The sequence below is a fragment of the Artibeus jamaicensis genome, unplaced genomic scaffold, assembly GCF_021234435.1.
Source record: "Artibeus jamaicensis isolate MK-2021 breed Jamaican fruit bat unplaced genomic scaffold, CSHL_Jam_final contig_729, whole genome shotgun sequence".
Classification (NCBI taxonomy): Eukaryota; Metazoa; Chordata; class Mammalia; order Chiroptera; family Phyllostomidae; genus Artibeus; species Artibeus jamaicensis.
Genome location: NW_026521939.1, coordinates 3,461,915 through 3,474,678, shown reverse-complemented (window position 1 = coordinate 3,474,678; position 12,764 = coordinate 3,461,915). Strand labels below are relative to the sequence as shown.

General features: G+C 37.5%; 1 protein-coding gene across 3 annotated transcripts in view; it reads right to left on the bottom strand.

Moving 5' to 3' along the window:
* Positions 1–12,764, bottom strand: part of PDXDC1 (pyridoxal dependent decarboxylase domain containing 1) — a 52,388-nt gene that overhangs the window by 22,606 nt on the left and 17,018 nt on the right. For all 3 annotated transcript variants that reach the window (XM_037141215.2, XM_037141216.2, XM_053672126.1), the window contains 6 exons: positions 10,448–10,516; positions 9,712–9,790; positions 4,424–4,508; positions 3,508–3,556; positions 3,254–3,355; positions 2,249–2,374 (listed from right to left, as the gene is read on the bottom strand). In XM_037141215.2, coding sequence (XP_036997110.2) covers positions 2,249–2,374; positions 3,254–3,355; positions 3,508–3,556; positions 4,424–4,508; positions 9,712–9,790; positions 10,448–10,516 — 510 coding nt within the window. The remainder of the gene's footprint in view (positions 1–2,248; positions 2,375–3,253; positions 3,356–3,507; positions 3,557–4,423; positions 4,509–9,711; positions 9,791–10,447; positions 10,517–12,764) is intronic.

The window sequence follows — 12,764 nt, the reverse complement described above, 5'->3', positions numbered from 1 at the left end:
GGTGATTTCTAAGTCCAGTTGCCAATTTTTGCATCTCAACATCTGCAAATATTCCCCATTGTTTCAGTTTAAGGTTGTATTTTGTGGTTTTAGAAGAGCTTTTTCTAACGAGACATAAGTGAATTTATTTGTATCCACACCTGAGGACATTTTTTTTCATTGCTTTCAAAGGGAGAGAAAGGGAGGGAGAAACATCAATCAGCTGCCTTTCACATGCACTCAGTCGGGGGATGGAACCTGAAACCCAGGTATGTGCCCAGACTGGGAACCAAACCCGCAACCTTTTGGTTATGGGATGATGCTCCAACCAACTGAGCCATATGGACCAGGGCAAGTGAATTTTTCATATTAGCAATTTAAGTCATTCATTCATTCATTCATTCATTCATTCATTCATTCATTCATTCATTCATTCATTCAAAAACTACTGAGTGTAGGCAACAAAAGTGAAGATAAACAAATGGAACTACATCAAACTAAAAAGCTTCTGCACAGCAAAGTAAACCATCAACGAAATGAAAAGCCAACCTACTAAATGGGACAAAATATTTGCAAATCATTTATCTGATGAGGGGTTAATGTCTAACATATATACAGGACTCATACAACTCAATAGCAAAAAAAGAAATCTGATTTAAAAAATGGGCAGAAGATCTATACAGACTTTTTCCAAAGAAGAGCTGAAGATGGCCAACAGGTATGTGAAAAGATGTTCAACATCCCTAATCATCAGGGAAATGCAAATCAAGAGCACAAAGAGATATTACCTCACACCTGTCAGAATGGCTATTATCAAAAAGACAAGAAATAACAAGTGTTGACAAGCATAGAGAGAAATGGGACCTCTTGTTAGTAAAAATGTAAGTTGGTCCAGCACCACAGGAAACAGTATGGAGGTTCCTCCAAAAATTAAAAATACAACTACCACAGGGTCCAGCAATTCCACTTCTGAGTGTTTATCTGAAGAAAACAAAAACACTAATTTGAAAAAATATAGACACTCCCATATTTATTGCAGCATTATAGATAAGAGCCAAGATATGAAAACAACCTAAGTATCTATTACTAGATGAATGAATAAAGAAAATGTGATACATATGTGGACTATAATGGGCTATTACTCAACCATAAAGAAGAATGAAATCTTGCCATTTGCAACAGCACAGATGGACCCTCTGGACATTATGAACCAGAAGACTACTGCTGCAGTAATATGAAAAGACTAATTTTTCTTAAGTATAAAAAAGACACTTGAGGAAGTGCCAATTCTCCAGCTATATATTTATTTATTATTATTATTTTAAAAGATTTTATTTATTTATCTTTAGAGGAGAAGGAAAGGAGAGAGGGAGAGAAACATCAATGTACGGTTGCCTTTCGTGTGTCCCCTGCTGGGAACTGGCCTGCAGGGAACCAGCCTGCAACCCAGGCATGTGCCCTGACTGGGAATCGAATCACGATGGTCTGGTTTGCAGGCCTGTGCTCAATCCACTAAGCTACATCAGCCAGGGCTCCAACTATATATTTAAAGTAAAGATTTACTTTTAAACCTATTTGCATAACTTACTGTATCATTAGGCACTACTGTAAGAGCTTCACATGCATCAACTCATTAAGTCCCCGTAACGATCTTTTGTTATGTCCTTATCCCCATTTACAGGCAAGAAAACGGAGGTATACAGGTGACATCATGCTTTTAGACTATGTAGGACTCAGTTCTCCAGCTGCATAAATACAACACTTTTGCTTTCTAAACTACAGCATAATTATATAATTTTCAAAATTAGAACACCTCAAAGAGAAACAGAATTAAAATTATCTCCCAAAGCCTTGCAATTAGGCAGCTCAAGCCAGCTGATGTTAAAACGTACACATGCCATCCACTTTCAACCCCTCACCCTCACATTCCTTCATCCTCAAGAGTCAGTCAAGTGGGAACATTTATGGCCCCTCTTGCATTCTTCGCCACTCCTCGGCTGTCATCTTGTGACTTCTTTTCTCATCCCATGCTGACAACAGCATTCATTTTAATCTGATTTCATTTGGATACGAAAGCTGGGACGACCCCAACAGTCTTTCCCAGAACTTTGAATAAGAAATGTATACATGTTATTAATATGCTTGCTTATGAAACAGAAAATCCAGACAACAAGGTACTGGATGGAGGCTAAATCAATGCAGTATTTTTCTGACTCTGCATTTGCCAAAGAAAATTTATGACTCATTTAAACTTCAGATTTCTACTCACCAGTTTGCAGGCATGCTTAATCCTGTTCACAGTCGAATCAAGCCCCAAGTATTGTAAAGACAACCATAGTGGCAGGGCACGGAGCTTGTCCGCTGGCTTATTTGATGTAAGACCGGCAACTAAAGTCTAAAAGAGCCAATATGAGTTTATTAACCAAAGCTAGTGGAATCACATACTAGAATTATCTAGTTATCCTTTACTAGGCACTTGGTATTTGTCAGATACTATGCCAGGTACTTGGCTTGCATTATTCATTTGATCATCCAGCAACTCTGTGAAGTATTCTAGGCAACTTAACTCAGGGACCCTGCTTTGCTCAAGGTTTCGTGCCTGAGATGTGGCAAAACCAGGGTGAGAATATAGATGGGTCACATCTCAGAGCCACAGCTCCTAGCCACTCAAAAAGCAACCCCTTCCAAGGCTGTTCTGATCGTCCTTGAATACTTGGTCATTATCAGTTGGGCAAGAAATCAACTGTTATAGCAAGAATCATTTAAAGCTTATTTTGCATGAACCACTAAGTGGTGCACTGTCAAAAACCATTACTATACTTTGTTACAACCTTCTAGACAGTGTGCTTTAACTAACTACTCTGACAGGAATGCCACTTATGGGAACCTAAGTGGCATTCTAAGGAAACAATCTGAAACACAGAAATATGCTCATTATTTCAGGAACAAAAATTTGAAAACGTCCTAAAAGTTCATAAATGGAGAATAATTAAACAAATTGTGGTATTAAAGTGACAGATTATGCAGTCATAAAATATAATAAAATGTTCTTCATACACACAGGGAAGTACGGGAAAAATAAATAGAAAAAGCACATGTGGCACAATTTCACTTGTTAAAAAGTTTTTGAAAAAAAATTGCCACAGAAGTGACATTAAGGACATTTTCACTTTTTCCTTTGTTTTTCTGTATCCCGGCCCCCCCCCCACCCCGCCCCAAGCCCAGTAACGATTACAAGCTACTCCCGACTCCCTGCCAGTGAGAACAGGCTTACCAAGGCGGGGTCGTCGTGTTTATAAAGGGTGACTGCAGGGACAGCTGGCAAACCCAGCCACGGGCCTGGAGTCAGTGTCAGGCTATCACATTTGGCTGCGGCCTACCAAAGAGAACACAGCTTTTTGTTAGACTATTAGAATACACAAAACCCAATACCCTCCTCCATTCGTAAAAACTGTAAAAAGCCACCAGGGATTAAAGCATTTGAAATTCCTTCTTAAAAATCTGATATTTAGTAAACCAACCACATACCAGCACTGAAGAGGAGACATAACCTAGAGCCAACGTTGCCAGATTCACACTGGAAGAAAAAACACCAATCTAAGAATTATTAATGTACTGCTGCTCATTCACTAAGTATGTATTTAAAAAAAAAAACCAAAAGGAAGAAAGACGCTCTGCTGTCTTTCAGCTGTGTTATCAGCTTTTATAACAGCAACAGAAAATGCAGTACACACACATTTCAGGAAATCCTTGAAAATGTATTTCAGGGGATGTCTCCTACTTAGCATAACAGGCCTTATGCCCTTCACAATTATTATTTTCCAGTCACCATTTCCCCCAGAGGGATAAAATAAAATGAAACCTCCCTTGCATGATGTGCTGGATATGGATGGACAACTACAGCTGCCCTGCATCCTCTCCTTCTCTTCTCTTAGCAGCACGCAAATGGCCTTCTGGGAAGCCACCCAATCTCCTCTGTCAGACCTCAGTTTTGGGTGGAGGAGACACCACCACTGGCCCCAGAGGTGGGCAAATAACTTAAACTACATTTTCTTGGCCACAGTGATTACTATGGACTTCTGACCCACCGGACACAGACCAGGAAAGAAGGCTGCAGTTGCCGCAGCTACTTTGGACCATAACAGGAACATCTATCTGTAGATGGAGCCGGCACAGAGGAACAAGCAAGTGACTGGGGGAGTAGGGGAGGACATACTGAGTCCTGACTGATGTTGTGCCTAAAGCCAATCCTAACACTGCTTTTATGTTGTTGTTATGTGAACCAGTAAAATCTCTTCCTACTTAAGCCAATTTGGGTTGTCTTGTTATCTGCAACCCAAAAGAGTCCTTAGGGACAAATGTCATAAAGTGAGAACCTGGATGTCCACTCCCCAGGAGCACCATGTGCAGGCCACCCATGGAGCCAACCCCAACCTCCACTCACCCCTCCACATGAAGCCATATGCCATACTGCTCACAGAGTTCTTTCAAACGCCCGATCTTATCCGTGTGCCCTACTGCTGCGGTGCCTAGAATAAAACACACACACACACACACACACACACACACACACACACAAGATAATAAAAGGAACAAGTATTTTCTGAGTCTTTAAAGAACAGTTAAAGAGCTTTAATATACATTATTTCTCTGTGATGGAAGTAATATTATATGTTTTATTAAGATTTACTTTGTGGACTGGCTTAAAATCAACTTTTGCAAGTTGATGATTCAAGTTTTCAAGAGTGTGTATTCTCCATTACACGTATCTACAAAAAAGCTTGTAGCCCTGGCTAGAGTGGCTCGAGTGGTTGGGTGTCATCCCACAAAGTGAAGGGTCACTGGTTTGATTCCCACTCAGGGCACATGCCTGGGTTGCAGGTTCAGTTCCGGGTTGGGGCATGTGTGAGAGGCAACTGATCAATGTTTCTCTATCATTGACATTTCTCTCCCTCTCCTTCTTCCTCCCTTCCCCTCTCTCTAAAAATAAATAAATAGTCCTAGCTGGTGTGGCTCTGGATTCATTGCCGATCTGAGGAGCACAGGGTCACTGGTTCGATTCCCAGTTAGGGCGCATGCTTGGGTTGTAGGCCAGATCCCAGTAGGGGACGCGTGAGAGGCAATCACACACTGTTGTTTTTCTCCCTCTCTTTCTCTCTCTCTTCCCTTCTAAAATTAAATAAATAAATAAATTTTTAAAAAGGGTTTTAAAAAGCTTGTAAATTGTTATTTAAACCCCCTATATATACTATTTTCTTTCTAGCTGAATTGTTGCTTCATGAAAAATACATTCAAGTCTCCCAAACTGAGATTTATAAGCATTTATAAATGCTCTTAGATTACATGAATTGTAACTTTAACAGGTAGCCTATTTTATCTCACACTAACTGCTTATGTACTTTTGTTCTGTTGGCATTTGTCCAAGATAGCTTTTCCTACTATAACTTTTTGTCATTTTCTGGATTATTTTAATTTACAGGTCTCCTTTTTAAAAAACATTTTATTTATCAATTTTTAGAGAGGGGGAAGGGAGGGAGAAAGAGAGGGAGAGAAACATCAGTGTGTGGTTGCCTCTCATGCGCCCCCTACTGGGGACTTGGCCTGCAACCCAGACTTGTGCCCTGACTGGGAGTCAAACTGGCAACCTTTTGGTTTGCAGGCCGGCATTCAATCCACTGAGCTACACCAGCCAGGGGCACAGTTGTCTTTTTATTAAAAACAAAAACCAAAAAAACATGGCCCTGGCCAGTATGGCTCAGTTGGTTGAAGCGTCATCCCATGGAAAGGTAGCAGATTCAATTCCTGGTCAGGGCACATATCCAGGTTTCAGATTCAACCCCTGGTTGGGGCACATAAAGAAGGCAACCAATCGCTGTTTCTCCCCCTCTCCCTTCCTGCCTCTAAAAGCAATGAAAAAATGTCTTTGGATGAGGATAGAAAAAAAGTACATAGATAAATTTAAGATGTTTTAAACTAAATTTGGAGATTCTTTGTTTTAATATAGAATATGTATTCTGAAGTCAGTACGAACATATTAAACATTTTAATCCAGCTCCTTGGTAATTTGTTTACACTACAGCTTTTGCTGGGCAGATCCCTCTTCTCAAAGCATAAATACAATATGGAGTCATGTATTATCCCAACTATCCTAAATTTCCATTTAGCAGAATCCCACCTAGTAAGATTTTAAAACCTTACTAAATGCCTCAACAAACAAAACTGATACAAGTGATTCTTCAGCAGGATTTATGGTAGGAAAAGAGCTAAAAACTTCCCCAACTTGCAAGTTTGTCTCAAATTTTTGAAAAAATCTTAACTGAGCCTAGCCGGTGTGGCTCAGTGGATTGGGCACCAGCCTATGAACCAAAGGGTCACCAGTTCAATTCCCAGTCAGGGCACATGCCTGAGTTATGGGCCAGGTCCCCAGTAGGGGGTGCATGAGAGGTAACTGCACATTGATGTTTCTCTTCCTATCTTTCTCCCACCCTTCCCCTCTATCTAAATATAAGTAAACAAAATGTTTTTAAAGAAAATCTTAACTGACACATTGGTTTTAGCTGAAACAAGATCAAAGGCCAATGCATGAACTGTGTCATATGATCCATCAAAACTAAAGCACAGTGCTGTGTTTTAGTGACTTGACCACATTCAGATTCTCTTCAAGTTTTTTTTTTTGGCAATGTCTGCTGGCTAACCCCTGCGATGTGCACTCATGGCAGAGTAAGCCATACTGGTAAGTCACTCAGTCACATATAAATTATAGCCTCTTCTATCTATTGAATGATTGACTATGGGTGCGTTTGTTTCTTTTTAAACATACAGTATGCAAAACCAGGCAGGAAGTGGTGGTTTTCCTCCTAATAATAAGATGGTTATGTGTTTTTTGTTTATTATTATTTTTAAAATACAGTTGGCCCTGTCTCCACATCCCTGGATCAAACTAACTTGAATTAGAAATATTCAGAAAAAAAATCCCAAAAAGTTCCAAACAGCAAAATTTGAATCTGCTATGCACTAAGCTGAATAGATACAAATTGATGTGGAGGCACATTGTGCTGTAGCCCATATGTAAATGTAGGATCTATGCAAATATTACACTATATATAGAGACTTGAGCATCTGTGGATTTTGGTATCCAAGTTGGGGGGAGGGTTCTGGAACCAATTCCCCATAGCCAAGGAGCAACTGCAATTAGCTTCATTGACTCAAGTATAATTTACAGGCAATAAAATCCACTCATTTAAGTGTACCATTCACTGAGTTTTGCCAAAAGTAAACAGTGTGTAACCACCAACACAATCAAGGTTGAGAAAATTTCCATCACCCCAGAGGATCTTCCCCACCCCAAAGTTTCATTCTTTCCTCTACTCCCCACTGGCTCTGGAAAACCATGATTGTTTTCTGTCACTATACTTTTGTCTTTTTTAGAATTTCATATAATCATATGCAAGTTCTTCTATGTCTCGGTTTTTGCAGTTAACATGCTTCTGAATTTCATCCCTGAGGATAAGTATATCTGTAACTATTTCTACTTATTACTTAGCAGCCTACGAGAGGGCTAGGCCACAACTTGTTTATCCATTCACAAGGTAAAGGACATCTGGGTTGTTTCTGGTTGAGTATTGCATACAATTCTCTGTGTGGACATGTGTGTTCTTTTCTCTTTGATAAATGCCTGCAAGTGGGCCTGAAGGATCATATCCAATTCTATGTTTAAGCTTTTTAGGAATGGCCAAACTATTTTTCAGAGTAGCGGTAACATTGTTTGCTCCCTACCAGCAGTGTACAAGTTCCAGTTGCTCTGTATTCCCACCAGCATTTGGCACTGAATTTTTTTATTTTCTCCATTCTAGCAGATAATTAATAGTAGCTCACTGTGGTTTTAACTTCCATGTCTCTAATGACTGATAGTAGCATCTTTTTAAGTGCTTAAACATTCATATATCAGTATTTTCTTTGGTGAAGTGCCTATTCAAATCTCTTGTGCATTAAAAAACTATATTATTTGTCTCCTTAATATGCAATGGAAAACTTCCCTATGTATTTTGATAAAGTCCTTTGTCAAAAAATGTTTTGCAAATACTTTCCCCCAGTCTGTAACTAGCCTTTTCAATTTTCTTAACAGGGTCTTTTGAACAGCAAAAGCTTTTAATTTGTGATAAAGTCCAACTTATGGTTCATTCCTTTTCTGTCCTAAGAAATCTTTGCCTACCCCAGCATCACAAAGATCTATGTTTTTTTCAAGATGTTTTAGTGTTGTGTCTCATTTGTTTAGGTCTATGAACCATTTATAATCAGAGTGAGGTAAGGGTTAAGGTTCAATTTTTTTTCCACATGCACATCCAATTGTTCCAAGACCACTGGTGGAAAAGACTATCCTTTCTCCTTTGAATTATCTTGGCATCTTTGTAAAAAAAAATCAAGTTATCACATATATATATACACACACACACACGAGTGTATTTCTGAACTCTCTGTATTCTCTTCAATTCATCTCATACTCTCTTGATTATCTGTATCTTTGTAGTAAGTCTAAAAGCCACATAGGGTAAGTCTTCCAATTTTGTTCTATTCAAAATTATTTTGGCTATTCATAGATACTTTGTATTTTCATATAAATTTTAGAATTACCTTATCAATTTCAGTAAGATTTAGTGATTTCTACAAAGTTTGCTGAGACTTTGATATGGGTTGAGGTGACTCTATACATCAATTTGGGGAGATCTGACTTAATAAGACTTAAGTCTTCCAATCATGCGCATGGCTTATTGTTCCATTTATTTGGGGTTTTTTAAAACTTCTTTTTTTTTTAATTGGAAAGATGCTGATGGTTTTGGGGTTTTTTTTAAGATTTTATTTATTTATCTTCAGAGGGGAAGGGAAGGAGAGAGGGAGAGAAAGATCAATGCATGGTTGCCTCTTGTGCGTCCCCTGCTGGGAACTGGCCTACAACCCAGGCATGTGCCCTGACTGGGAATCGAACCTTGATCGTTTGGTTTGCACGCAGGCCCGTGGCTCAATCCACTGAGCTACACCAGCCAGGGCTCAATTTCTCTTAGCAACATTTTGTAGCTTTCAGTGTACAAATCTTTCATATATTTCTTAAACATAGCCATTAAGTTTTCATTTTTTTGATGCCATTATGAAGAACATTTTAAATTCAATTTCAATTGCTCATCACTAGTATACAGAAATCCTGCAACCTTAATAAATTTGTTTATTAGTTCCAATGACTCTTCTTTGGTTTACTTATTTGAGGACTTTCTATCTGTACAATCATACCATTTGCAAATAAAGACAGTTTATCCTTCCTTTCAATCTGTATGTTACTTACTTTTCTTGCTTATTGCATTGTCTAGAACTTTAAATACAATGTTAAACACAATATGGTAAGCAGAGCAGAAAATAGGAATCGACCTGCTGTTACAAGGTGCACATTCAAGTATGACATTTTAAAATTCAACTTAGAAAGGAAACACGTGAAGCAGAGGCACTTCCAACCTAAATGAAAAAGTACTCACACACAAACAAAGTAACTCCTAAAACAAACCAACAATCAAAGGGACTCAAATGAGCCAACTTCACTATTTTAATTCTTACCACAATACTCATGCAGGGCTATCCTAAACATGTGGCACACAAATATTTCTTAAGACTTGGTCTATCTTAGGCTAAGTACTTAACCTGTCTCATACATGTTCAAAATGTAAGATTCAGATTCATGATACCTACCAGCATTTGCAACCAGTAACAGGGGTAGTTTTCCTCGTTCTATATCATCTTTAATCAGTTTTTCTAGGAGGGCAACATCCTGGAATTGAAAGACAAAACATGAGGTGACCAGAATACAAGTTATACAATGAAAAAATTACAACTTCCAAAAGAAGTACACATGACTTTCAAAATCAATTCTTCAAAACTTTTTTAGTTTCTCTAATCATAAATATGAAACTTAAATAGTGTTTCTTGATTTTAAGTATGATTAAAGGTAAAACTGCATATATAAAGCCAACATTTTCTAGTTTTAAACATTTATGTTTAGAGAAAATGTTCTAATGCAACTAAATTAATGCACAGAAAAATCAAACTATCTTGAAAAAAGAAATGCAGCCCTGGCCAGGAGCTCAGTTGGTTGGAGTGTTGTCCACATGCACCTAGTCTGTGGGTTAAATTTCTGGTCAGGGTGCTGCAGGAAGCAACCAGTGAGTCTGTGGATACATGGAACAACAAACACGTTTCTCTTTCTCTTTCTCTCTCAAATCAACAAATAAAACAAATTTAAAAAAAAAACATTAAAAAGAAATGCAGAACCCCAAAGCATCTGGCTTCAGTATGTAATGGGAAGATCAAAGCAATAAATGAATAGGCTAATAATTATCTGGAGGCCAACAAACACCACTTCAGTAAAAAGGAAGGCAGTTTCAAAACACAATTCCATATGATTTTACAAACCAAAAGAAGAACTCACCATCTGATGCTGGGATCCGAACATAGTGTTACAGGGTACACGAGACAAACAGGGGAAGGGCAAGCCAAGCTGTAAGAGCAAAGATACAATTTTACAAGAAAGTTCTTTGTCACCATTCACTTATGCCCTCAAAAAATGTGGCTCTGAGACAAGTCACAATTATTTTTTAAACAATCTCTCTCCTTAGGAACTCTTAGTATTATAAATAAATGTTAAAGCACATCTAGAAAGTTAAGCCAAGAGGAGGGTGAAGTTTCAGGAGTTGAGATTTCTTATAAGACAGCAGAGACCATGTAAAATTTTCTAAATGAGTCAACTAAATGAGTTACTATCTTTGACATATTTTATATACCAAAGAACAAAACACTTTTCCAAACTGAAAACAACTAAACCCTGAGATTTTGGAGGATAATTTAGGGTCCTTCCTCCAAACATTAGTAACACTAGCTAAAGGCATTCAAAGAATACCTTATTTATGGGTCCACCCACTCCTAAAAAATCAACAGATATAAACTAGCAGATGTACATTTCTTAAAAGAAATGAAATCAATGTTATGAAGATACTAATTTTCAGATTTTATGTTCTTTACTTTTAGCTTACAAATCCTTGTGAAGTTTATAGTTTTAGAAATTTTTAAATAGTTGCAGCCTATTGTTCTATATAACTAAGACTTGGTAAAATTTAAAGATCGAAAGTTTAACAACCACTTTATTCACACTCTTTCCCCTTTAAAGGATTTATCTTTTAAATTATGAAAGTGAAACCCAAATAATGCACACAATAAAAAAAGTATATAGAGACACCCTGACCAGTGTGGCTCAATTGGTTAGGCATCATCCCTCAAAGTGAAAGGTTGCCAGTTCAATTCCCAGTCAGGGCACATGCCTGAGTAATGGGTTCAGTCCCAGACTGGGGTACGTACAAGATGCAACCAACTGATGTTTCTCTTTCATATCAATGTTTCTCTCCCTCTCTTTCTCCCCCCCACCTCTAAAAATAAATAAATAAAATATAATATATATACACACACACATATATATAAATTAAAAGTGAAAATGGCCCTACATAAGCCACCAATCCACCAGTGTTAACAGATTAGAATGTGACCTCCCAGACATTTTTTAGGTATAAATATATTCATATATATTTTTCCAGGTATAAAAATACTCATATAAGTATGTAAATACTTTTGAACATATATATATATATATATATTCTTCTGCCACCTGCCTTTCTCACTTAACAGAACACCTTCACACATCTTTTAAAGACAGGACTGCTGTCCCCAAACAGCCTCAGGTCCATTAGAGTCTGGCCTGTAATGAGTACTCAGTAAGTAAATTGTTTCACGTTTCTACTGAAACGTGTAAAAAAAATTCTCCATTTTTTTACACCCTTTCAAAAAGAGGACATAATTTCTTGACACTAGTGACCACGGCTCAGAATCAATTTAAGCCCCTGAATTCCTCCCACCTATCTCCCCAGGGCTCTTCCACCTTAAGAAAGATAAACTCTCCAATCCTAAGGGTATTGCTTTGAAATATTCTTGGCCAAGAGACTTACTGTATTTTGCTGTGTATAATGCACACTTTTTTGCCCAAATTTCTGAGGGAAAAATAAGGATGTGCATTATTCATGGGCAGTACTAAACTGTGGGTGCACATTATACATGGGAGTGCATCACACATAGCAAAACATGGTGATTTCTTATCTCCAGATAGCCCCCTAATTGGGCTAAATTCACTATAAACTTTAAAAATAATAATGCTCTTTGATATCATAATTCTACACTGACTCTGAAAATCTGAGAAATATAACTCTAAATATACAAAAAGCTTTATGCACAAAGATGCCCATTACAGTACTAAACAAAGAGTATTAACACTGGTCACAGAAAAGAATGTAAATGCTCTAATTGTCCAAAAGGGAAACAGTTAGTTAAAACACTATACACTCCCTTGAAGAGATATTATGAAGACATTAAAAATAAACTTTACTCTGAAGAACTGTTAAAATGATATATACTTGTTATAACAGTAAGTGAAAAAAACCCCAGATATAATCATGTAAAAAACACATATATAGCCTTTGATTAAAGCCTGGAAAAAAATAAAGTAAAATACTGACTGTGGTTGCCATTGGGCAACTAAAAAAAGTACATATATAAATTCATTAATATGCATTTATAACTTTTCTTATAATGAAAAAAAAACAAGCATATTAAAAACCCATCTTTCTTTTCACTTGAAAAGAACAGCAGCTAAAGAAATTGGTCTATACACTTTAAGAAGTTCCAGGACAGAACAAAACATCTAA